Source organism: Amphibalanus amphitrite, unplaced genomic scaffold (genome assembly GCF_019059575.1).
Source record: "Amphibalanus amphitrite isolate SeventyFive unplaced genomic scaffold, NRLGWU_Aamphi_draft 000859F_arrow, whole genome shotgun sequence".
Classification (NCBI taxonomy): Eukaryota; Metazoa; Arthropoda; class Thecostraca; order Balanomorpha; family Balanidae; genus Amphibalanus; species Amphibalanus amphitrite.
In genome coordinates this window covers 134,238-161,638 of record NW_024882353.1, presented here as the reverse complement: position 1 = coordinate 161,638, position 27,401 = coordinate 134,238, and the positions used below count along the sequence as shown (strand labels likewise).

Below are 27,401 nucleotides of genomic sequence, written 5' to 3'. Positions count from 1 at the left end.
TGGCTGCCAATAACACCGTCACCAAATGTTACCGCGTAAGATGCCAATGGCTACGTCTTGTGCCAACGTTGCTTTCGGACTAAAATGTTGGTAAAAGTACGTACGTCATTATCAGCATGAGGTTGCTTTATGCATATTTTTAGACACCATCGAAACGGTCTGAAAGGGCACACGCCCTTTCAGTTGAACTTGAAGGACTCAAACACCGAAGGTCGGCGAGTGGCAGGCCCTTGAACGGACCGACACAAGCCTTTTCAGACACGGCGGATCCAGGGTGGATTAAGGGCCATGGCCCCCAAAGCCCGTTTGGCCCCCCCTCTAAAAGACCCGAGTTTTAACATTACGCCTAGGGCGGTGCATGGAAAGAAAGGAGCCATTTCGGCCATTTGCCCCCCCCCCCAAAAAAAAACGTCCTGCTGGATCCGGCAATGATTTCAAGACTAGAAATATGCCCGACCTGAGATATGAATGTAAGCTATTCTGAGCGTCCGGGTCCCCCAGATGAGCGGAGAAAGTCCAGCCCCATTTCAAAGAGACTCGCAGGCCCAATTCTTTCCTTTAGTCCCACATTTGCTAATAAATCCATTTCTGGTCTTCGGAGCACAGGTCCAAGTTTAAAGCCACAGGTCGGCCGGTGACCTAGGAGGTCAGGTCACCGACCCAAAGACCGTTTTTCAGTCGCACAAATAGCCGTCGCAGAGTAACGACTTAGATGATCTCGCATTTTTTATGTCAATCCGCGTCAAATGATGATTTAAAAAAAGAGAATATGATGCTGCGCGAATTGGTTAAAAAATAAATACGCGCAAAAAGGTGCGGCTGAATCCCAACTGTTGATAGGCTCATTTCAACCTAAATTTGGGAATTTAAACCAAACCCCTTGGCGTCTCACTTATTTTTCATGGCAGGTCACATAAGTGATATGAAAACCTAAACCTTTGCAAGGTTACAAATGTACTCCTGATTTGATACTGCGCTCTTAGTCCCAGGGAACATCACACAGGCTGATGAAGCTTAAAGAAAATAGCAAGCTCTCGAATACGTCTCGCTTATACGATAAAGCTTTCCCTTTCTGACGATTGACGCATTCCGAGCTATCACGAAAAAAGCACAACAGGGCTGGCATCAGCCATTCTCGGTCGGAGAGGACTACCGCGCACGGACCAAGCCAAGAGTCTGAGCCAACTTCACAAGGGCGAGAGGGGGCGGATACCCACCTACCCCCAAATATAACTCTGGGAATTCATCAACATCCATTAAAATATTACAGGTGCGAGCGTTATAAACACAGCTACACGAATTGGCCCGTGTTTAGTAACTTCAGCTGAGTTGATGCCAGTAGCTGATAACCCCGCGGGTACCCTAGCCCCTTATAAATATAAGCTGTCAACAACAACAGGTGGCCTTTTGACGGCCCCGCTATCAGTGGATCGCATCAAAGCCTCGGATCCCCTGGATCACAAAGTAACCTCTTACAAGGAAGATGACACCCTGACATACACCTAAGCATAGCAATCTTTATGATAGCGCTTGATAAATACGACCGGAAGACGTTACTTATTTCTATCTACAGTTAAGCGTGGTAAGTATGCACGAGGTAAGTATATGAGCTGAGATCTACTGATACTAACATAATGACGCATTACATATTTTTCCGGTCAGGTTTCTCAGGGGATGACCATCGCTGCTCGACTGAATTGATGTCTTTGTTGAAGGACCGCTAAGTTCAGTCTACGACCTTCAGAGGAAGATGGATTTAATCAGGCTGCGTTGATATTTCAAGGAAGCTCATCGACCATATTCCGTTAATTCCACACCAGATACGATTATTATGGTGCTGTACATATAGTGATGAGGGCACCAGTTAATCCTGCGAGACGTGGGGAGGGGCATTTGGGAAAGGACGGGACGGACAGTTGACTTTTGACAGGCTTTGTGCGCCGGGGACGATATCGACAAGGAAACGCGCTGATAGGGAAGGTCATCTAGTGGGTTAATCATATGATTATAATATATTACCATATAGAATCATGTTTTTTAAATAGTAGTGTTTGCCGTGGCCTTAGTGTCAAATATTGCTGTGCATTTCAATGAAACACTAAACATTTTCATCTATGGACCGTTTCTTGAACCGTCAGCCGATACTCCCGTTATCAATACACTATCCAGTGCTCCTTACCCTCAGACAGTTAGTGAGCGGATAAAATTTGAGTAGGCCCCTAGGGGCCACCGCTGAGCACAGGCAATTTATCTATTAGTTTTGCTTTCCATTTTTGCTAGATAAGCTTCTCGCTTTTATTCTTATGGAGGGATGTCGATTAAGACGATGCTTTGCATTCGGATGAAGTTTCCGGCAAAGGTAACTTTATCCGAACGGTGAAATTCCGATTGCCTTCATTGAATAATTACTTCAAAATAATCGAGAATGGGAGGGTTAAGCATTAAAAACAATCAATCTATAAAAAGGGCAAGATCATTTTCCAATAGATTAGATACAATGCATCATGATGTATTGATTGGACAAAGTCAATGGCAAAATATGGACACTTTAGCTGAACACATAACATAAGACACTTTCATTATGAACGCTTCAGAGCTCGCATGCTTGATCACCGTTCTAAACAAACGCCTCAGCCTTTCTTCATCGGCGGCGGTCTGTTTCTAACCTAAACAGACCCTCAGGCCTGATCAGGCTCGACCAGGCCAGAACCTAGTATCGCTATGGGAAATAGAAGACACTGGCTAGCCGGCTCATTCCAGCAAGAAACCAGCCTCGCTCCTGGCCACAGCATAGTAGTTACACTCTGACCAAATTAAACGCACTTCACCGATCACACTTTTTTGACCCAATGGGTGCCACCAGGGACCCGGGTGGGATAAGGCCGTAAGGCGGACCCACCGTAGTATCCAAGTGGATGAGTTGTGGCTGGTCGGCTGGTCCGTTGGGCGGGAGGGCGCTTTGGTTAGCTATTGTGCTGTAGCACGATACGGATGAGAGGCGTTTGCCGAAGCCGACTTAGCTGCTGTAGACTCTCGCCTGGAATATATAGACATAGAGCCGTATCGTAAGGAAGAGTAGCGCACGCCAAAGAGGAGATCACTACAATGCAAATAGTTCAGCTAAACTGCCCTAAGATCAATATCAACTAACACTTCACGCTCAAGAAATGTTCGGTCCTAGAAAAGCATTCACATGCACACAAAACAGACACCATGGATTGGATATGTCGTTAATGATTAAAATTCACACGATTCCCTGAACTGTCCCAAAAACTTGTTCAATACGAACGAGGTAGCCTCCAGTCACTTCCATTTATAAAATAGACTCACGTTTATTATGTCCGAGTCCCTCCACGGCCAGCGCCACCTGGAACAGCTGTGCCATCCTGTCCAGCGCCAGCTGATGATGGGGTGCCGGTGGCTGGTCGGCCCCCAGACCCGCCGACTCTAGCGCAGTGACCAGTCGCGTTAGCTGGCCGTGGGTGAGCAGGGCCGGACGGCCGCCCGACTGAGGTCGCAGCCGGGGCACTTCCTGAGGGTGGAGGGAGAAGACCGGGAGCGTTAAATGAGCGGTAAGGCTGTCATAGACGTGGAAAAATCATGTGTTTTAGATAAAGTACGTTCACGAAATATGGTTTTTATTTACGACTAGAATACAGGTTTACGCGATAACTGTATGTTTTGATATGCATGATTAACGGATGCATTAGTTTGGGTGTAGAAACTTGCATTTTTATTGGTATTATTTGTGTAGAACTGGGTAACTGCTTTTAATTGAACTGTAAAGCATGATGGTGATGCATGCGAGTTGTTCGAGCCCTTTGTAAGTTAGGATGTTACTCAATTCAACCCTACCCTACCCTACACTACACTACCCTACCATACCCTACCCTTACACTACCCTAACCTACCCTACCCTACCCTACCCTACCCTACCCTACCCTACACTACCATACCCTACCATACCCTACCCTACCCTACCCTACCCTACCCCTACCCTACCCTACCCCACCCCTACCCCTACCCTACACCAGAACCCCGTCACCCACCAGGAGACACGTGAGTAGCAGCAGGTGCAGTCTCGCCATCTGATCGGCTCCTTTCACCGTCTGGGACGGTCCCACGGCAGCCGACAGCACCGACCACGTCATCAGTCCAGCAGCCGGGCAGGCGGCGGCCGGCGGGGGCGCCGAGCTGGGCAGAGGCACGGGGCCGGTCCCGGAGAGAGGAACCAGCGGCAGGGAGGGGCTCGATTCCAGCCAGCGGAGCACCTGTGGGGAGAGAGAAAGGGGGTGGGTGAGTGTCGATACGTGGTAATTGGTATAGATGGGATGAAAATGCAGGTAAGAAGGTGGGCGCAAAATATGCGTAGAACGTCGTAATAAACGGTCACGATATCGCTAATTTTTCATATGCGGTTTCTGGTAGAAACGCGGTTTACAATTCATTGCTATGTAATGCCCAATAATAGCCTCCACCTAGTGCTACGAAACACGCAAAGGGAGCATTACAATATGAACATCACATAAGCAAACTCTAAAAATGCATCACAACACCTCCATCATGACTGCCACACAATACCATCCCTCACTGCTATAGCATTCTACCTTTCTCATTCATCCATATCCACCCCATACCTGCGAGATAAGCTCCGGCGGCGGCGGGCGGCTGCGCAGATCCCTATAGAGATGTGTCAGCGCCGTCAGCAGCCCCGCAGTGAACAGGGGCGCCAGCTCCGGCAGACTGTCAGCCGCCGGGGGGTCGGGTGTCTCCTCTCCGGAGCTGGAGGGAGGAGGGGGTAGGGGCAGGAGGTGGTCCTCCAGGAGTGACTCGGCCAGCCGCAGTGCGGCGGCCGATGTGCAGCCCTGCTGCTGCTCGGTAGAGAGAAAGGGGATGAGATGTCAGTGATTGCGGTGGTCGAAGGGGGTCTAGCGATTTCAAGAGAACAAACAATCCGTGAGCTAAACTGATGTTATGTTACGATCCACTTGGTATAGACTTCCTTAGTTATAATCATGACAAAGAAAATAGCCATATACATTACGGGCTAACTTCATAAATAAATAATAATCGCATTTTCTCAACAAATACGTGTATCATACGTTTAAATACGTTTAACAAACAGGGCCGCCCCAAAATACACTGAGTGCCGTCCCGGCTTCCACTGTCAATTATTGGAAATTAGTCAATTATCCATGGAACTGTATTCGACTCACCAGTAGCCAGGCGCCGGCACAGGAGAGCACCTGGCTATTACGAGTGGACACAGCCAGCGACACAAGTCGACACAGCAGCGACACGCGCCGTCCGGCGGCCCCCTCGGGTCCCGGCACCGGCTGGAAGAGCACCATGAACGCCTGGAAGAGGGACGTAGCGGGTTACTGATAGGGTAAGGGAGTTGGTAAGTAAGACGGCGCGGGGTTGTCAAGAGAGGCGGAAGGATGGCATTGAGCCATGGATGTCTGCGGAAGGGACGGCGCTCGGTTATCGTGAAACGGCGATGTGGGTAAACTTCCACAATCAGGAAGCCTGTCAAAGAGAGTGCGTAAATTTATTTTCATTTTTTGACTTTAAAATGTCCGTGATAAAGCAAGCACACACGTTAGAATGTACCTTCCACGTAACTAGTATGGCCTCAAGAGTTCTACGATACGTAAAAACCGTAAAAAGCGTACCATGACGCGCGCTGCTTCCGAGTTTGGCAGGCTGAAGTAGTCGCCCAGAACCTCAAGAAGCTGTAGGTTCTGTACGTTGTTAAGGTTCTGCAGCAAATAGAGACGAAGGGTAAACAGTATGAACCAGCGCAATGGGCACCATAAGCTCTTAGACACACCTTTCTTCACACAGTGAGCATTACTGCATTTATGAGAGTCACTATGATGATGCTATATTTTCATAAAACTCAAAATCGACACCAGGAAACAACCCTGATGACATAGTGAATTAACTCTCGCCCGTATAGGGGGGGGGGGGAGTCGAACGACCCCCCCCCCGCTCGGTTTTTCGCGAATAACTCGCCCAAAAAGCGGCCGATCGCGACCAAACTTTCAGTACCCTCGCGTTTATCAATTTTTCACCTAGGTACCCTGAAAATTTTATGACCCTGAACTAAACTGACCTTTATGTCAGTTTGCCTAAATGACCCTTGACCTGTGACCTACTTTTCGAGACCATATTTGGCCGGAATCGCGATTCGGCACTATGTCGGCTCGCATTAGCCGCGCGTTTGCAGTCTTTTCGTGGTTTCAAGCGTTCAAACATGTGGTATCGTGTTGCCCCCATGCATAAGGGTGGATGTCAAGGTCACTTAAGGGTCAGGTCATGTCATTGACCTTTGATAACCTCGTTCACTTTTTTCGAGTTTTATATGTTTCTAGGCTAGTTTTTGGAGCTGCATTTGAATATAGCAACCATATGAACATTTACGAAGTAGGTTTGGTGCTTTCGTAACATGTTACGAAGCTGTCAGAGGTGGTTGACACCTACTAAGAATACCCGGCAGGACCCCTACTGGTTGACCTGACCTGGCCTGACCAGTGACCCGACCTAGCCTAAATGAATGAAGACATATCTGTGATCAAAACTAACATGATATTCGTGATCAGCACCCCGAAAACCCCATGGCAGCCACACTTTACGTCGTTCTAACATGTCCCGATTTTCCCGACCTTTGTGTCATTAACCTGACCTGGAAGGTCAACCAATGACCTAGGACCTTACAATTGGGTATCATCGGCTTCCTCTCATTACGGGCAACACGTTCGTTTCTTCCACAAAGCTCTAGCTCGATCAGGGGCGAAACTGCAAGGGGGTGTCCAACGGACCCCCCCCCCCCCCTCCTTATACGCTCGCGGCTGGAAAAAACACCAAAACGAGCGAGGGTTAACTCATTGTTTGAAATGTAAACTCAACATCAAGCATACTCACCCTCCTGAACTTGCTGTTACCGGTGCCGTCAAAGATGATGAACTCGTTGATAAGGAGCTGTACGAACGGCTGAATGGGTCGCAGTCGTGTTGGTTCCTGGTGTACTATCTGGTCTGTAAAAGGACAGAAGAGGCTGAGTCAGTCACGATATAGTTACTCCGTCACAAGACCGCACCTGTACCGTACATTTATAAGCATAGTTAAAAACGTACTTTTGAAATGTTCTGACTTCAGACTTCAGACTTACGAGATACAACACTCTGTTCCAATGTCAAACATATTATCTAGATCGAAGGTTTAAGACTAACAGTAACAACTCGAAAACAAAATCCTTGCCGCTCTAGGAGAAAAACTGCACAACACTGACACCGAGTGTCTTAGCACCAGCAGGATCGCCAACAAGATCAATGAGATCGCCATGCTTTAAAGTCTGAGCAATGGGGTTGGGGTGTGACTGGGGGACTGACATGAATCGTTAACACAAAAATTGAATTTATAGGTAGGTACCTAGTTACTGACCAAGCTTTTTCAGAGCTTCATGGACACAGTAAGGGAAGTCCATCCGCCTCATGGCTTGAAGCGGGTCCATATTTGGGCTCCCTGAACGTCTGGAATGCATCTTGCAGCCAGCAACACGAACAACCTCGAAATTGTATTGAAACCTAAAAAACCGAAGCGTCTTGCAAGTTTTGATTCACCCTCACGCCTCCGTCAAAGTAACACACACGAAAAGAGCAAGGGGGAAACTCATGAAAGAACTGGCATATAAGCAGAAGTGTAGACACATCAATGAGCATGATTTAAATATGAGGTCATCAGTTAATCCTAGCTATTCAGATTTTCAGAAAACAAGTATCCAAACACGTCGATTCAACTTTCTTCCCTACTGGAAAAAATATTTTTTGCTATGCGAATGTAAAATTAAAAGGTGAAATTGCAACACAGTTTTCAAAAAGAATGACACGCTCCGAAACGAGTGGTTCAACTTGTTTGACGTCACAAATTGCTGTTGCTATTCTCTCTACAACAGACTAAAAGAATTACGAATTTTGTCGCAACTGCGCCATACAAATCATCCTGTTCTTTTAAAAGCCATTAGCAGTAAGTGGTAATAGCACCCAATCACTATCGCAGCTTTAGCTGAACAAGCAGGATTTGCACGAATTGACTAAATAACTGAGCACGGTTCTGTAATTCCGTGAGTAGTAGCCGCTGTGTTTACACACCAGTGAGTGCGCGTTAGTGCGTAAAATATTGCGTAAAGTTAGTTCTTGGGTGTGGTGTGATCTTTCGCCCTATGATTTTTAGTATTTGTCTTGGAAATTTGCCTTATGTCATCTTGCTAAAAGTTGCACCGTTTGATACGATAAAGCTGTTGATTTGTTGGCACTTGGCTGTTGCAGATGAAACGGTGGTGTTTTATTTAAAAGCTATATCTGAAGCTAAATATTCAATAATGAATTTCTTCTTAAATCAGCAATTAGCAAATCAGTCATTAAAGTAAATTCACCACTGTCCATTTACTGTACAAGCTGAAAATTTTGGCAAGTGTTTTGCCTATGACGTATGATAACTCAGTAGGTACATAATGAGTGGGAAAACGACATGTTCTTCTGATCCTAAATTCTTCCCAATATCCCAGTATACCAGTATGTACCTATTTAATGCTCAACAGGGATGTGTCTTCGAGTTTAAAGTGGCCGGAGAGCATCATAAATGCTACCTGAACGAGTTGAACTTTTTATTTGAAGCTTGATGATGTTTTGAGGTCTGCAACAAAGGTTAAGAAATAAAGATAAAGGAATGTATACACCATTTTTTTTATTAACAATAGCCCTGAATTCACTGTAACTTTGGTGTTCTGTCATGAGACAAGTTGCCTTATAAGTGGCTGACCATAAAAGTTCATCCGGGGTCACTGAATACTGATTTCTGATCTTCATCTCAGTAGGCGGAACTATGGTCATGAGTACCCAAATATAGGAACGTTCCCATTTTTGGGAACAGAGTTCCCAAATATGGGAACGGGCGTTCCCATTTATGAGAACGGAAGGCAATTTTTCGGCCGTTCGCCCACTAAAACTCAAAAGTGCATCACGTCTCAAAAAAGTGCACGCTGATTTAAGTATCTACTAAATCTCCATAAAGTTATCTTTAATCTGACCGTGGAACAAGGAAATTGACCGTGGAATGATATTTTTAATGATTTTTTAAAAATGACAGAATGGTGGAAATATGGGTTATACGACATTTAACATGCAAGTTTAAGGAAAATGAAGCATTTTTTACATTTTGAGGTCAAGTATAATAATTTTCGCCTGGTTATGAAGTTTCATTCTAGCGACACCAGATGATGACATATGCAAGCGAACACGCGGACAGTCCCGAGGTAATATTGTTGACATTTGGTGTCGGGGCGATCGACCGCGTGGAACGTCAGTGATTTTACCGAACTACTGTTGTAAACTCAGTTTCAGTGGTTTAAAATCATTCAGCTGTATTTTATCAGCCCTGAAAGACATATTTTATTTGGATGCTAGCTGTTTAGCGTTGTTTTATAAGCAGTGTCATGAGCGTGGTTTTTGTCTTCGGCGTTTCTAAGCATGATCGGTTGGGGGAATTTCTCTGATATAGGTCGCTCTGTGTGGCTTATTTATAATTTTTATGCTGATTTCGATCATACGTCGTGCCCATCCTACCAGGCCTTTTGCCACTTACACTCATTAAGAAAGGAAAAAACTAGATTTTCATTGGGACTAGGTGTTTTGAGGGTGTAACATATTCAGCGTTCCCATTTTTGGATACTTCTTGTGCTCGTCAACTCTCGGTGATTAGCAGACAGGTGCTTGACATGTCTCCACCCTCGGCGCGGACGGTGGATATAGGTATGGAAGACCTTGTTGAACATCGCTGAGCGTTGTGGATTACGTAATCCTGCAGAGGGGGGCGTGCCCGCTGCGAGATCGACGGGAATAAAAGCGCAGAAGACCGGGCGAAACATGCAACGGTCTTGCCGGAAAGGTCATCTGATGATTGTTGCGTTAACAATAATTTGCGGCGTTGGACGTGATGCTTGTTAATGAAAAGAGCCCCTGAAAGGCGTCGGTGAAATCGTTCCCAATTTTGGGTACGCCGTTCCCATAATAAGGAACGCTTGCAGCGCCAGTGTACGACAGCGTTCCCAAATTTGGGCTCGCGGCCCGGGTGATGGACTGCTTTAGAAATAGGGGAACGATTTGAAACTACGATGGGCCTTACAATATCAAACTCTTTCCCAACAATATTGAGACAACTATCAGGCGGTTCACGATCGTTTTATATTTTTTGGACGTCATTTAACAGTTCTTTTTCTTGTTTTAAATAATGCCTACATGGCGTTCCCATATTTGGGTTTATCGTTCCCAAACATGGGAACGAAAATGCGTTCCCGAAAATGGGTACGCTTGACCATAGTTCCGCCTACTGATCTGAGTGAGGGAAAGGATGGACTATGGAGGGGAATGATAAATAAAAGAAATGAGAGGGTTCAATCCTAAGCTCAATTTAGGCATTGACTCAATTTCATATAGGTACTTTTCTGAACATGCCCTTTCAGTTTCAGAATGTAAAAAATATTTATTTTCATGTAATTTTTTGCTGTTATTCTTTACCCATGATTTTTCTTTACAGGTGATCATATTTCAAGAGCACAAATAAGCACCACAGAAAGGTGGTTATTAGTTAAATCTAACTGACACCATGGCTGCCACAATGGCCAATTTATTTGCAGGAAATCCAATGGCTACTCCTGTCGGACACAAAATAGGTAAGGAGATCTGCAAAGATGTTTGTTTTTCTTGCAAGTGTTTTTGGAAGTTCATGTGATAGCTGTGCTCATTATGTGATAGTTGAGCCTCTTTGTGTTTGTGAAATGGAAACTAAATGCTGGTGCATGTCATATTCTGCTGTCTGCTTACTGAAATTTGAGTTTATTTGTGATTTTAACAATGCACATGAATATGTCATCGTCTTCCAGCTCAATGTAATGTCCTTTTACTAGTTTACAGCTAGTCACCAGCTCCCGATAATTTCTCGATCGTTTTTGTGTCGGAATGACGATCGACAGCCATTTTTCAATACAAAGAATAAGCACGTGGCAGTGTATCGAACCTTTCCAATTATTTATGACGACGTTTCGAACACTGCTTCCCGCCTTTCGCTACCGTTACGCGACCAGCAGCCTAACTACAGGGGAGGGGGCATTATAACCCTCCGTGCCTCGATGTGTTCGATCGGATCACCGAAGCGTCGAGCATTAGAAAAAAAGTATCGCTTGCGGAATCGATTTTGATTTAAATTGATCAATAATCGTCGTAAATTTGATCGTTTTACGTGACCGCCGATCAACTCAAAGTATCGGGAAACTTCACTCACTCTAATCACATTGTATTACCAACAGAGGAGGCCACGGATCCATCACTGGCCTCTGAGGACTGGACTCTGAATATGGAGATCTGCGACATCATCAACTCTTCGGAGGAAGCGGCCAAAGATGCCGCACGAGCCATCAAGAAACGGCTGCACCATTTCTCTGGGAAAAACTACACGGCAGTCATGTACACGCTGACGGTCAGTTTGCTGGGATGGATGGGGTCAATGGTCATTGATGAGATTTCTCATAACCGCGTGGCGGGCGTAATATGTCTTGGCGTATCGTATTATACAACTGTCACGTGATGTCTGGCTTATTCAGTCGCACGTAAACGCAACCGTCACGTGATCACACCAACGGTTCTGTCTTACACCTATGCCGGGCTACCTTTGCTGATCTGTACCGCTATATTTCGTATGGGGCGATCTCGTCAGCTTTAGTTACTTTTTTGCGATGCCCTGTGTCACTTTGTTGTGATTCAATCGCCTTGTCTCTGACGCTCCATGTCTCTCTAACGTTTTTTAATCGACGTTTATGTGAGGCTGCGTGCCGTTTTTTCACATCACTACTCTCCCATAAGAGATGCCTTATCTGATCCCTTTTCAGAACAGGAAACACAGAATCTCGCGTAATAAAAGCGGTGTAAAACTGTCACGTGCCCTCGGCAGGTGCTGGAGACCTGTGTCAAGAACTGCGGCAGGAACTTCCACCATCTGATCTGCCAGAAAGACTACATCCAGGACCTGATCAAGCTGATCGGTGAGCTCCCTTCTTACCCCGTGTCGATCTCACCCAACTGAGCCCCATACCCCTCTCGCCCTCATGAATACCGTTCCAGTCTGCATGTTATGTAAATATGTACGGTGCTGTTTGTGGTATGAGAGGCCCTGGATGTTTTGGGTAGGATATTGACTGGAAGGACTTGTGGACTGACGAACGTTGTGCAATCTGTGCAGACTCATTCACGCATCTCCCTTTGTGTACTTCAGCCCGATGTGCGGCGCTATATCATAGGCGTAGGAACAGCGGGGCAGGGGATGCCCCCACTTTCAGCCATTCTCTAAAGTAAAATCTTTATCTTCGATTTAGATACAAAACTAAGAGCATGAAATGGTTCAGCAAGGACGTGAGATGAGCACAAAACTGCAAAGAATTTCTTCATAGGGGTATCGGGGTTCCCACAAAGTGACATTGAAGTTTCGCCCCCCCCCCCTCCTCCCCTTTTCGTGAGATTCCTGCGCCTATGGCTATATCAACTTAAACATATTTTTTTATCCAGTTGCATGAAATGACTCCTGATCAACAATGTTTGGCGAAATTCGATAACATAATACTAGTTAGAAATTCGGTAGGTATGATGGTTTGACGGAAAATGTTGCCGGTCACTGCAGTACAAACATTCCGCTGACGTTTCTGTTAATGGCTCGGTAGACCATTTGTTCATGTGTTTCCCGTCACATTTGGGTGACCTCAGATATAGGACAATTGTGCTGAGCTTAAGCACCAGGCATTCTTTAATTAGCTGGATCCATGCGGTACTTATTTTGTCCAGTTTGGCTCCCAGTTTTGTTCTTATTTTATATTTGTCACAGTCACGGACACGAAACCACATTGACAATTTGTGTGGTTTTTCGTTGACTGTAGACAAAATCCAGCAATGAACGTTTATCTAATTAATTCAGTTACAATTGGAGTTCCGCCATGAATCGAATATGGTGTAAGTATTATGACTAATGTTTTTTTTTAACGGAACTTAGAATAACTTCGGCGATCAATTAAATATCACATGCTGGAATTCGTAAGGTCCTTAGGTGATCGCTCAATTCCGTTGATAAAATCTTCCCATTCCGTGCTTTGAGCCTTTGGGAGTGACCGCCATACTGTCAGAAATAGATTGGGTGGGCTATTACTCCTCATACCGCCCACAACCGGCTGACTCGGCTGACCAATTTCTAGGGCAGGGGAGGGGAGGGACTGCCTGTCCTCCCCCCCCCCCCACCTCCCCTCCCAGTCACACGCTTGTGTTTACGTTATGGTGAAACAGCTCCCAGGGCGTGCGCTGGACTATGTAGGCACTGCCACTCAACTGGCATATTTACTGCGTTGGTGGGGGTGTTCGCGCACGAATGAACAACTCCACGGAGCCAGCGGAGCGCAACTCGTATAACGGTATAATGGATGAAGGCTTGTGGTTTGGGTGGTTTACTCGTAATTGGCAGAGCCCTGGTGGCGCGGGTGGTATAACGGTATAAGCTATGGACTATGGAGGCTTGGCACGGATTTGCTGGTGCACTTAATTAGCGAAAGCGGAAGGCTTGGACGTTGCATTGGATGAAACCGGTGTTGTGACAAACGAAGCCGGGTGTATACTTATAGGGTACGGACTACGGAGGACATTGCTTTCGTGTTATAGGTCAAAGCCAGTTGTAATAGTCACGTAGGCCGATGCTATAGTGCTGTAGGCTAGGTAGGAGCCAGTATAACTGTAAGGCACGAAGGCCGATGATCCGACGGAACTGGGTGATATCAGTGTGATATAACAGGATGATGATGACGTAGATCGGAGGATATCCGGTTGAAGCCGGTTTGTTTAGCCGTACGGAGTCGAGCAGTATTACGGACAAGGTGGGCGAGTCATATTGACGTAACGAAATAACGGACGGAGGTCGGAGTCGGCACTATTGGCACGGAGTCCGCTGGTCCGAACAAGAGCCTGGCTCGTCCAGACAGTTATGACTCAGCCTGTTTTCGGTGCTGAACTAATGAAAAGTCGGTTTGTTTGTGTAGTAATACCACAGCTGATCGTTCCGGTGCAAACCGGAATGTTCCATCGGAATTGTACCACACTGGCTCAGCCGGCTGTCTAATTCGTTAGTCGAACGAATCAATGTCTGTTACGAAAAAGTGTGTAACTGTTTATGAATAAGTCGTTGAAGCATTATCTTTCATCGCACACTTTAAGTCGTTTGAATCACGTGGGAGAGCGAATACAGACGCGTCTAACTGATAAGCGTTTGATTAGAACCGTCAAGTCCTAAGATAAAACATAACAACCAGATATAAGATACAGAGTGGACACTAATCTTTGAAAAATATTTATTGCGCTAATAAGGCAACGTTCCTTTGCGAGGGACAAAGCGAACGCTGAAATCGAACTGCCGAATCATGCTGTCGGGTTCCTGAGCTACGAAATAGATATTGTGGTAGAATTATTATTTAATCGACGAACCCCGACTGTTCCATTCGCCGTGTAAGCTTTCTCAGCCTTGTGACCGCTCAATGTCGACTGACCCAGTGTCGTTTGATACCACGTTAGTGTTCGCTCGATAGGTCATAGAGTTGAGGTCGGCACTTACCCACTGGGTCATAAACCGACGAAAATCGAGCACGATCTGGCGCACATATTAATTCGGCGGTCCGCTTTTTTCTTGTGAACCTTTTGTTCATGTATGATGGCAACGTCCCAAGAATCTATACGCTTTCTGACTAAGCGATAACAGCAACAGATACACTCAAGCGTGGAAGAGAGCGAAACTTTAGCATCCTGCTAAAAAATTGTTCTTTATCGTTCTCAATGTATTATGCAGGTCGCTACTGATGCTCAGAAGTGTTTTGCAGAATGTTGTCGGGATAGCAAGAGAGCGGCTACCCTGTCCTGCATAGTCCTCCGTCTCTTGCTACTGAGCATGCATAAACATTGAATCCTGGGTAGGTTATGTAACAAAACTGGTCAGTTTCGGATACCTCGGTTACGTAAGATGTGGCCCAGAGAACATTCTTTCGGTTTGAACGGTCATGCGTTGATAATGATATACTCCTAGCTTTGAGTGTGCAAGTCATGCCTCTCAGTGATGCAAATTTCAGACAGAGTGCTTTTGCTAAATCATAATAAGAAAATTATTGCAATTTAACTTCCTTATAACTTCGTTTCATTGTGCGATCCCTTACGCATAGTTGTGGTTTCATGAAGCATTTCATGGGCGCCGATGACCTCTGAAGTCCAGGCGCCCTTAAATTAAATCAAATGATCGCCATTCATGAGATGGTATTCAAAGTGCAAGCTATTGCTTTCAGTGTCAGAACTTGGCAGCAGTCTTTGCCCCAGCAAATGACCCACCAGCCAGTGCACATGACGAATTCGCTCCGTGCCTACCCACGACCTATGTGGTATGTGCTGATAACTAATGCGTGTGGTCGCTATCTCGGTTGTGCTTTCGTAAGCTCTGCTCACGTATGTGGGTAGTTACTGAGAGCTGTGCTGGCTGACTCATTCCTAATCAACGTTGTGGCTTTGGCGTGTCGTATTGGTCATGAGTGCAGGTAAAGTGCAGGTACACGGAACAATAGTGATGCAAACATGGGGCACATCATGGAGACGTTGAGTCATGCTAAGGCGCTTGAATGCACAACGATACATGAGCTTTGACTAGTGATGTAAGTTTCGTGCCCTAACTATCGGCAGATTTCGCTATCATACTTGTCAGAACGATAAAGGATTATAAAGATCGATAGTGAGTTGAAAAGAATGGAATTCACTTTGTAATAACTGTGCAGTCTGTAGATGAGTAAGCTGGACTAGGCGCCGATATTCTCTGGTATAGTTGCGGCCCTGATATGGGTGCTTAGCCGTCATATTTAGAGCCGGTAACAACTGCTGGTATGCTCATACACAAACAATATCAAATGCTGCCAAAATGTTTTTATCTGTACCTATCCACAGAAGTCACATTTCTTTGTACCTTACAGATTCCTCTGTGGTACAAGGAATCTGTACTGTGGGACTTATTACTTAGCAAACTCCACATCATGTCCTTCAGTGAATTCTAGTAACATTCATTTTACCAGCGAGTGGCGTCATATGCCGGCGCTTACGTTTATCCCCGAACCGTCTGGGCCGACCCAACCGGGAGAGGGAATGGGGAGTGTAGTAGATTGTGGGGCTTCCGTGGTTGGCCGGGCCGGTCAGATTACCTCCCCCCTCCCCTTCCCCCTGTCCCTTCCTGTGGCGTGGGCTAACCCGGGGTTTGTGGGACGAAGGCTAGGACATAACATAAGCTAACGTAGCACTACTAATTACGTTAAATACGTAATTACGTATTCGAACGTAGTTTGTAGTGCAGTAAGCACTAAACAAACATTACATTTTTCCTATCAGAATAACCTCTAGCACCCTGACAGTCCAAAAAATATGCATGCAGAAATTCTGTGCATATTTCATAGAACATTTGGGATTAGGGTTAGATCAGTTAATTACAAGCCGCTTGGCGCTGACCTCACCCGACAAGTATGGCCCGTCGTTATGTATAAGTGACATGCTTTGTGACATTCTGTGGCCTATGATCGACTGACTGTGACGTTGGTTCTGTCATGCCAACTATTGTGACATTCGTGTGACGTATTCCGTAACTTGATAATGGACCTGTGACGCAGTTCTTGCCATGGTGACTAACTTGTGACGTTGATCGATAACCCAGCGACTGACTTATTCCCAATGATGGGGCATTTGTGTTTCCGACTTTGTATGTGTTATGTATGTATGTTGCACTTACGTCTTACATATTAATGACGTTCCAGTCGTTGTGTTGCCACACTCAGCTTAAATGTATGCTGCACGTGCATGTAAATAAATGAGTGTATCTGTTTGTTAAGCTTTTGCCTACAGCTGTGCAAATTATTTCGTTGAATGTTTCGTGTTTCCCTTCTGAACTTGTTTCCATTTGGCTATGATGCAATGTATCCTTAAGGCTGTCTTCCCTATGCTTCCCTGAAAGAAATAGCTCACATTTAAAATAATTATGTCCAAATGTGCGCCGTTTCTTTATTTTACCCCATTTACCGCTTGTTTGCTTGCATTCTCGTCGTTTTTTTTTTTTTTTTGACAGGGCTGCGGAGTCGATGGATCTCCGGTGACTCCACCCGACTCTGACTCCGACTCCGCAGCCCTGGTTTCCGTCAGCCCCCGCGCGGTGTTGGTTTCTGATTAGTGCCGTGTCTGCTACGTTTTAGGGCCTCCAGTGGAGTTTGACGCGCCACCGCCCGACGAGAGTGGCCTCCTATCCTCCGTTAACTCGACTATCATGAACTTTGCCGAGACCATTGAGAGCGCTATGCTAGGTAAAGCCCGCATGATGTGTGCCTCGACTTGCGGCCACTGGGCTGAGGTGTGCGCGGGAGGAAAGGGCACGCGCTTTCTGGGCATTAGCGGCGACTAGACTAGCTTCTGGACACTATATGCTGCTCTGAAACGGGAAACAGGATGACTGTTAATGACTGCTTGTGCACAAGCTTGACTATTCACCGTTTGGAATAGTAGTTACAGACGCCAAACGACTCCTTAGTTGACTTAGTTGAGTTGACTGGTAATTAACCCGCGCACCGACGGGGGGGGGCGGATATCCGCCCCCCCCCTGAGGTTTTTCGCGAATAGCGGGAAAACCGCGGCGCGTAGCGCCGCGAAATTTGGTATGACTATTCTCTTATCAATTTTACACATGGTGTGCAAGTTTGAACCTCCTACCTTTCAAGGTCAGGTCACCAGGTCACTTTGAATGACCCAACCTCAAGTCACTTTTTTGCAACTTTGTCACCGTGCCAGAGCTACAGTATATGTCGGAGGCCTTTGAAAGTCGCAGGATGTTATTAGGTCATTAGTAGCTACAATTTGTATATCTCGGAATTTTGATATCGGTGACCTAAGGTCAGGTCAATTTCGCGACCTCCCCATTATAAGTCAATGGGGGAAAAATCAACTCCCTGTTTTTACCACTAAAACGGGTCGGAATGGCCCCATATACCATACATGACTTCATATACGATCAACCTTCACTACCTTGAGGTCTGTTTTGCTGTTGGGCAGCTGTGAGGTCATGTGACGTCATCAAAGGTCACCAAAGGTTTTTGGCCAATAACTCCGTACAGGAACAAGATACAGACGCGTGGATGGTCTCATTGTGTTCAGCTCGTCAAGACGCATCGAATGATATACATGATGACCTCGAGGTCACGTGACCTGAGGTCAACCTTTGACCTTGACCTTTCGAGGTCAACATATATATCATTCGATGCGGATTGACGAGAGGATCACGATGATGCCCTTAGTTTGTTCCTATCTTGACTAATTCGAAAGTTATTCGAGAAAAACTCTCTCCATATTCAGCGCCGCCATTTTGACTTTTTCGACCCCTGTGACGTCATCTTTGACCTGACCTGAAAATGACCCTGGTAAAAATTGTAGATCTTGACCGTGCGTATCCGATGCCGTTTACCGCTTGTCGCTATCTTGCTTCGTTCTCGAGATCTCAGGGGGGGGGGGGCGGTCATCCGCCCCCCCCCCCGTCGGTACTAAGTTGGCGCAGAGTCGGTCGGTACTAAGTCGGTGCGCGGGTTAATGTAGACGCGAGTTTTCCACTAAGTGACCTGTGACATCGGCCTTTACCTCATGACTTGGTGACTGTGACTCGATTCTGAAACGCGTCATTGACAAAACACACCTCATTGATGCTGTCTCGTGCCTGTCAGATTTACAACGTACCCCCGCTGCCCAGCTCTAACGACGTGATAAGCCAGACTCGCCTTCTCTCGCTCTCCAGACACGCTAATTTGCTTGCCGCACAGCAAAATCTAGCTGTAGCCACGGGTGCATGAACTGAAATGATGTCTCACAAATGCATGACGCTATCTGCATCTTGCTTTCACCGACTCTTACCTGGCAATTCAATCAAAGTTTAACTGCGTTCTCTCTGCTCTTCACTTTGTATTTCCTGTCAGCTTGAAACCATTCTTATGCATTGTGTGAGTTGTAAGGAGAGACCTTTGTTGCGTATAAACCAAAGCGTTTAGCTTGAGATTTTTCTTCTTTTTTTTTCTCGAATTCGAGACAAATGGAAGCCTCATGTTCTTTGTATTCAGTTATCCCTTCCTAAATCCATGAATTCGCGTTATATCGAAAATAGGTATTCTTTCGGTTTGGTATTTATCAACAATGGTTGGTGCATCCCTTTCCCTCTGCCGATTTGACTTTGTCTGGTAGCCTCGAATCGGTATGCCATTCCACGATTGATATGTTTCACCCTGTATCAAGCTATCAACCATCTTTTTTCAGCATATGTCTGCTTTTGTTTGGAATGCCATTCAAACAACCACTAACACTAAGGGGCAATTCATGCATCAGCTACTGTCCTTTATTTCAATGTACTGAGTTTCGTTTACTGCTATATAGGAGTAGCTACTGATGTTTATTTCATGTTGTTCTTTTGATATTTATCGTCGTTTGTTAGTTGTTATCTTCGTACAATACCATCCCTGTCCAGTCTTTTTTACCAATTTCTCCCCTGTCCCGTAAATTACATGTTCTGTCTTCTATCTCACACTTATGTACGTAACATTTTATTGTTTGTTTTCTTTATATGTATTATTTTATTGTTTACTTTCCCCTTGTCACTCACATGCCACGTCTGACGTCCCTGCCTATATTTTTGGTAGACTTATCCGCTCCTTCATCTTCTTTTTTACCTATGACCGTCTTGTACCCTCTTTCTGACGGCTTTCCCGTGACCCTGAGCTCTCTGCCCCATTTGCGCCCCCTCTGACCCCTCCCCTCCCCTCCCCTCTCCACTGACCCCACCCCATCCCCACAGGGCCGAAGAACGAGCCCCCGCTCGCCGTTCAGGAGAAGGTGCTCGGCCTTGTGCGCAGCTGGGCGGTGACTTTCCGCGGCCAGCCGGACCTGAACGGCGTGGCGGCGGTGTATGATGAGCTGCTGGCCAAGGGAGTGCAGTTTCCAGAGGGAGGAGACTCGGCAGCAGCGCCCATCATCACACCGCAGAGGGTATGCAGGGCGAGTGGGTAACGCCGGGGGGGGGGGGGGGGGTGCGCAACGCGGATGACGCTCAGCCAGCACCACGGAACCCTTCTCTTCACCATTCCATTCCACATTGCCCATTTCTCATTACTAGGCAATGCGGGAGTGGGATGGCGGAGGGAAGGTTGTATGGTGCTGAGAGCTTGTTTCAGCAGCTTGGTCATATAAATTAAGCAGTCGCGCGGAGTTAAATTTTAGCGTGAAAGATATTTTCATTTTACACTGACCGAAATCGTTATGGACATTGAAAAAAGATTGCATTTCCTCAAATGTTCACTCGTTTTTTTTTCTCCCGCTTTGTTGGTTTTCATTATACCCTTGTGACCTTCCCCTTACCTTCCACACAGTCGACGCCTGCGCACGCCCCGGCCCCGGCGGCGTCCCCGTCTGCGGGACAGACACACAGGTCACAGCCCGAGTCGCAGGGCTCGCAACCACTGGACCTCACTGCCGAACAGGTAGGCATTGAAAACGGTAACTATAATCTTACCGGTCACTGCCCGACTCGCAGGGGTCCCAGCCACTGGACCTCACTGCCGAACAGGTCAGTAATGAAAACGGCGACCGTGACCTCACTGGTGTTGGATAATGTCTGGTGTCGGTCAGTAGATCATAATCGTTAGCTCTACTTTTTGGTTCATCAGCCAATGATGACGGGAGGTGCTGTAGTTGGTGCTTGGTAGTAATGGTGTATATCTCATTTCATATGCGGTTTTATCGTACCTCATGCTATTACTCAAATGCTTTTATATATCTGAAGGCACCTTTTAAGCTGCGATTGGTTCTCTCGTGTGATAATGCTGCTTGCTTTTCAAAAGTTGACGTACTTTGTCAGAATGTCCGTTTTATTAATAGCGTAAATAAACCATCCCGTCTTATGTCGCTAACACCGATTTAAACTTGCCCCGGGTATCGACAGGCCGATAAGCTAAAGAAGGAGATTCACGTTGTGGACGGTAACGTTCACGTGCTGAACGAGATGTTGTCCACGCTGAAGCCGAGCACGGCGTCCGAGGACGATCTCCAGCTACTGAAGGTGAGATGGTAGAAGACGAGGGTGGAGGGGATGAGGAGAGAGTTGGGGAGACGGTGGATTGAATGATGGAAGATGGTGGTGGAAAAGTTACGGTAGAGTGTGAGGAGGAAATGTTATTGTGATAAAAGAGCGCTTGGGGAGGGAGGGGATGGCATGGGTGTCAGGGTAGGCAGTTCTTCAAACATTCTTTTTGACTGTAATAGAGTAGACAAGATCGTATCTCGTTAAGTGGAATTTATCTAAACATACGCAGTGTGGCTCGTTAGTGTATATCGCTGGCTATTCTTCAGTATGTTGTACCTGATATGTGAGATGACTATGGAGCGTGTCCTGAGCCTCTGTTCCCTTCGTACAGCACCTGGCCGAGACGTGTCGGGCGATGCAGCAGCGTCTGGTGGCTCTGGTGGGACGGGTCACACGGGACGATATCACCGCCGAGCTGCTCAGACTCAACGACGAACTCAACAACGCTTTCATCAGGTGAGTGAGTCCTCAATATCGTATGGTGGATGGTTTGCGGTCGGCTGCTGCTCGACCCATTCAAGATAGGTGTTGATGAGTGACATACAACTGTGCTGTGAAAGCTACGACGTGTAGAAGCTGAATATTCACCTAAAGCATTGATTTTCATGGTAGCTGTATCTAAGACTTTAAGATGCCAGTATATCGCCATCGTGGAGATAGATTATGTGCTTTCAGCACCTTGCATAGCTTCGAGACACTATGGTGACCTTCCCCGTCATCCTGCTTCCCCGTTCATGACCTGGAACACTGTTATGCCTCTCCCCACCCACACCCATCCACAGGTCACATCTTCCCACTCCAGTCGTCTGACCTTACCCCTCCCCCAGGTACGAGCGTTTCGAGCGGGGCCGCTCGGGCAACTCTGGCTCCCCGGACCGCCGGCCGGCTGCCGCGTCACCCTCGTCCTCCGGCCCGCCGCCCGCCGCTGCCGCCGCCGTCGCTGACGGAGGGGCGCTCATTGACCTCGGAGATGACCCCGAGACGGTGTCACGACAGATGGAGGGTCTAGGTATGTGTGATTGCTGTCCTGGTCCCTGCACTGATAATAGTTTGTCGATTAGAGTGAATGGATATTTCAATATCCAAATTTTATTTACAACGGCAACACCAAGATATTACCTATATCCACGTACCAACATTAATGACCTGAGATATTAAAAGGTTCTTTGAATCTTTCTTTCCCTGGCCATCACAGCTGCTCTGTCAGGGGAGACCAGTCGAGTCCTGGTTTTGTAATGGCTATTGTACCCTGTCCGCTTGAGCAGTGAGCACTCATAATTATTGTGTTCCAGCGGTGGGCGGCGGCGGCATCACCTTCCAGCAGGTGTCCAGGATCCCGAACGTTACCGGTGCGGAGGCAGCCGGCGGAGCGGCCGGCGTCACACCCGCGCAGCCCTCGTGAGTAGCGGAGAACTGAGAGACATCGATAGCGAGGCCTTTATGGAGAAGTGTTGCTGCAGAATGTTGGCTTTCGGTACAGTGAAGGGATTAGCATGTATGCATCGCTCCCGGTATGTGTTTTAACCTACTCTTACTCTGACTTAGGGATATGACTTGATTGAGGCTTTTATAGGTCGGTCCGCGCGACGCCTACTTTGGGACTAGAACCCGAGCAATAGTTGGCATGTCAGACGCATTCGGATGTGTAGCAAATGGTTTCAGCTGTATTCTCGTCACACGTGAGTGTGCTGTTATTTAATCCATATGGTACAAACCACTGGCTGTCTTCCATCCATGCGTCAACGAGCCAGTGACTCTAACCTGTGTGGTTGTTCGTTCACAGACGTACTGACGGCGCCGCTGCCGACAATATCGTGAGTACCCGTCCTGAAAAGGCAACTAAATCAGCGCACCTTAGCTACCGTGAAAACCAACAGGCTGCCTGCGTCCCCTACCCCCTACTCCTACTCTGGTTACCGCATGCGTTATCCCTATCGCCTTTCTACTCTGTGTTCATCCTTATCTATCAAAGTTATCTCAAGCGTTATTCCTTTGCTGCCTTTGCTTATGACCATACCATAAAGCTTACTCAACGCTGCTTACCCCACCTCCGCATTTCATACCTTACCCACATGACTTAATCCCAAGTAATCATTCCACTTCCCACACCCTTCAACACACACTGCTTCGCTCTACACTTCGAGATTATAAAAAAGAGTATATAAGCTCGTGCGACCTTGTCATATTTACGATGCTCAATATTTTGAAATCCGCCTTCAGACGTGCGCTCGATTAGTTTCTCTACCGGTCGCTGCCAGAAGTGTGGCGTCACAGTAGCATCGCTAACGTCCATGCCGATTGCAGGAACCAATACTGCGGGTACGTACTGTGCCACCGGAGTCCCGTTCTATCAGAGAAGTATCACTCCCTATTTAACCGAACCCAATGCATGGCTGTCTATTGACATATAACAACCTGCCTTGTGTCTGACCCAGGGCAGCAGCTATGCAGAGCGGACTCGCAGCCTGTAGTTGCAGATGAACTCACAACTTATATCAGAGCATGCCTGTTATATGTGGCTGCGTCTCCAAAGCTCGTAGACGTTGATTGACGTGTTGGCCGTCACAGGCGTGACAATCACAGTCTGACTAACTGTGTGGCCGACAACATGGTCACAGTCACATCCTGTGTTTTAAGAACGTGCCTCATCCAGACTGTGACTGAGTCGATGTGAAGTCCACAGCTCGCAGCCTGTGGTTGCGCTCTATGGATGCCAAAGTCACACAGTTTGTGTTGGCTGAGCTGTGTGTCTGTGTAAGCCACGAGACTGTTTCACCGTAGCAATGTAGATTGATATGCACCGGTCAGCTATACCTAGCACTGCCCGCTGAATGATCGCTGTTGACTGTAGTTGTGAAGTGGATTTACTCGGTTACTACCCCAGCTTACCTAACCCAAGTTACGATTAGCACAACTAAGCCTAGTATTATATACCAGACCATTTTGATGGAATGACTTCGGTACCTGTGAGTTCACACTATTGTAATAAATGTAATTTAACTCAACTGACTGAAATTGTCAGCTTTGCGCAACAGGCGTCAAAGCCGTATTTATTTAAAGTGCTCCTCCCAATCTCCAAACTATACACAGTTTCCCATTATGAAGGCAAGCGTAACTACCATACTTTCCATGCAATCGTTGAGTCATTGGCTTGTTCTGCATTTTGCACCTATTCATGCATCAGCTACTTTTCTTACATGAACCATAACTAGGTAAGTAACTCAGCTATCGCAATGCTCTCCGTGGCTTAGACTGAATAATGCCGACCTTGCGTGTGTCCGTATTCTCCATGCTTATGAACGCTGTTTATGTTTTTGCTTATGAATGCCGACTGCTGCCTTTACATCAAATAAAGGGAAAACGCTGTTTCTCCTTAATTGCTTCGCAGTTTTTTTTTAGAAGTCAAATGCTTGAACCGCCGTTGCATTTGATTTGCTACATTTCAATATGATTCAGCTCTTTTATTTTTACATCGCTTATTGTTTCGTCCTCTTCAAAATATTGCATACATTCTGGTTTCTTTGTAACGTCACTCAATTCAACACTGTGCTGTTTAGTTCAATGGTTCCACCTGATATTCTCTCTATGAACACACAGCTTGTTGTAATGTCCCCGCCTCTGCCGGGCTGCCGGGCCGAGACCAGCTGACTGCCCGCCTGTTCAATGTCGGGGTTGCCATGCCGCGTGTGTCAGTGTTCCACGCTAACTAGGCACCGCTATCCTGGTCTGTTCACAGCTTCAGCAAGAGAAGGATTTCGACGAAATGGAGAAATGGCTGAAAGAAGCGGTAAATGATTAGAGTAATTTGAAGCTGACTAACCATTTTCAGTATCAAACTAAACCTCATGTGTTCACTTATGTGATACCTTACCGTCTTTTTACTGCATTCTACCCACTAATCAGTTCATATTCATTCCTGTGACGTTGAAAAGCTAGCCGGCGAGTACCGTAAAGTGGGGCTATTTGAGACAATGGGGCTATTTGAGACAGTATTTAAAATCGTTATAAAATGAAGATCGTTTGATTTTTGTGTGATATTTTTGCTCAGGGAGGTGTGGAATCGAGCAGTAAATCGCCTGAGCAAAAAATGAAGCATAAATTTTAAGTGGTTTTTATTTTATAGTAATTTTAAATACTGTCTCAAATAGCCCCACTGTCTCAAATAGCCCCACCTTACGGTATGCTATATGGCTCAGAACTAGGATCATTTGCATGCATTAATGCTTAATGAATCTTTGTTTCTCCTCTTTGAAAGCTAGGCGAGCAGTAGCTCGTCGCTAACAGCTGTGAGCTGCTTACTTTGAATTGCTAATGCAACGTCCACAACCACAAGTGCTGCTTACGGAGAATTCATTGCTTTTCCGCTTTTTGCGTATCAGCTTTCATGGTCCTCTGTTAAGCTTGCTACTTCGCATTTCTGCTATCACAGTGTGCTCATAACCATGTATCGTGCGCGAAAAATCGGCGGGGATGCGAGGAAATATCTAACCGCTGACTGATTCTCATTTATAATCGGTTTTCTGTTGGTGGTATGTCCTGCAGCTAGACTCGACGATCGTTGCAAGTCACTTTCAATCAACAGTCTTAACTCTTACCGTCCCATTTATTGCATCCTTACACTATCGTTAGCTGTCGTGATACTCTTTTGTTATTCCACTCGACCCGACTGGTGGTGCCCGAATCTGCCTTGTCTGACCTGCCCTCTTGCCTGACCTTCCCTCTGACCTGTGACCCTCCCTCCTATGGCGAACCTTCTCTCAGAGCTCTGACCTGACCTGCCCTTTGACCTCTGACCTTTGACCTCTGCCCTTTGACCTTTGACCTCTGACCTCTGACCTCTGACCCCTGACGTGACCCCGCAGGGTGGTGACGAGGCGCGGGACGGTATGCTCACAAACAGCGAGTTTGACCGGTTCCTGGCGGAGCGGGTCGCGGCGGCCGACAGTGCCGCGGGGCCCGGAGCACCGTCCAATCAGCAGAGGAACCAGTAGCGGAGCGGCACGCCCGACAACAGGTAGGATTAGCTCTCAGAGCGGTCATAGGACTGTTTGAACGGCAGCTGAGCGACGTGTCTGGTGATGTTTATCTGACAAATTGAACTCATCGTTTATCTTCGCCTTAGTCTTTCAAGAGAAATTTGGTTTCATCGTCTAATTTCTAGAGCCTGGCTGACTTCGAAATCCAACTGATGTCGATGTCGGATTTACCCCCTGGTTCAATCCGCAAACAAGCTATTTCTCCTATTATTTTCTCGATTTTTTATTTGGCTGATGTGCCGTTGTTCCGTTGGTGACTGGGGTCTAGGCAACTGGGCGTGCCGCTTCATTAAATATTTAGCCTACTCCAATTGCTGCAGTTCTGTCCCACTCGTCACTCATTATTCTGACTGCAGTGTTTTGTGTTCCATTTCAGATGTATATGCCGGCGGCTGACGGCCGCCCGTCTGCGGGTGATGACCTGACCTAGTCTCGCCTGGGACATACCCAATTCGAGCTGTCCGGTCACGCGCTCCCGCGGACCCTCCCAACTCGATCACGGAGTGCACGGCACGCTGTATTTATCGTCACAGGGCAGTGGGCACCATCCTTTCTGGGGATCTCTGACGGTTGACGAGCCGCCAACGCTGCCGCGGCAGAGTTTTGTAACCGTGCTGTGCCGCCGCCGCCGCCGCCGCCGGGGCGGCGCGTTTGTCTCCGTTCTGCGCCGATTTCCTCGCTATCATGGAGGGAAGACGGATCTGTGAGCTTCCCGTGGCTCGATGGCGAGTGTCGCGGGGGTCTGACGCCGAAATGGTGCGTGGAGAGGCTGATACTGCCGAATTTGAGCTGGAGGAGCAGCTAGATGGAGGTATTCGAGGCGGAATGATGGTCACGATCGGGCTTTTTCTCGTAACTTCTGCGAATGTGCGCAGCTTTTAGTAGCGGGATGATCAGCTGCAGTGGGAATGTCATTATATTATTTAAGCTCGAACTAAACGAATATATTATAATGCTGAATGTTTTTAAAGTCTCTGTGACGGTTTACTTTCTATGCGATTTGAGATGCAATGGTCCCGTCGTAAACGATGTGTATTGTGTGGTCCAAGATTACTTTACTACTCGTGTGGTCTGCTGCGTGAAGGGATTCCGTCGCGTATGAAGCTA

The 27,401-nt window shown here is 46.9% G+C and overlaps 2 protein-coding genes across 19 annotated transcripts; one reads left to right on the top strand and one right to left on the bottom strand.

The window, feature by feature from the left end:
• Positions 1-2,493: 2,493 nt before the first annotated feature.
• LOC122367241 (uncharacterized protein C7orf26 homolog) lies at positions 2,494-7,922 on the bottom strand. Its single transcript, XM_043340180.1, has 8 exons — positions 7,447-7,922; positions 6,928-7,040; positions 5,676-5,762; positions 5,217-5,357; positions 4,638-4,871; positions 4,050-4,271; positions 3,331-3,532; positions 2,494-3,037 (listed from the first exon to the last, which is right to left on the bottom strand). The coding sequence occupies exons 1-8, from the start codon at positions 7,544-7,546 to the stop codon at positions 2,964-2,966; spliced, it is 1,173 nt and encodes a 390-aa protein (XP_043196115.1). The 5' UTR covers positions 7,547-7,922; the 3' UTR covers positions 2,494-2,963.
• A 145-nt stretch (positions 7,923-8,067) lies between these two features.
• Positions 8,068-27,254, top strand: LOC122367236 (TOM1-like protein 2). 18 transcript variants are annotated; one of them, XM_043340158.1, is made up of 16 exons: positions 8,068-8,155; positions 10,597-10,732; positions 11,366-11,535; positions 12,007-12,097; positions 17,345-17,452; positions 19,975-20,165; positions 20,546-20,656; positions 21,118-21,234; positions 21,590-21,714; positions 22,086-22,267; positions 22,551-22,656; positions 23,042-23,072; positions 23,563-23,577; positions 24,995-25,045; positions 26,121-26,272; positions 26,671-27,254. In XM_043340158.1, the coding sequence occupies exons 2-15, from the start codon at positions 10,666-10,668 to the stop codon at positions 26,247-26,249; spliced, it is 1,494 nt and encodes a 497-aa protein (XP_043196093.1). In that variant the 5' UTR covers positions 8,068-8,155; positions 10,597-10,665; the 3' UTR covers positions 26,250-26,272; positions 26,671-27,254. The 18 variants fall into 18 exon arrangements, with proteins under 18 accessions (XP_043196093.1, XP_043196105.1, XP_043196103.1 ...); XM_043340160.1 differs by having other exon boundaries at positions 8,144-8,169; XM_043340159.1 differs by having other exon boundaries at positions 8,155-8,190.
• Positions 27,255-27,401: the final 147 nt, after the last annotated feature.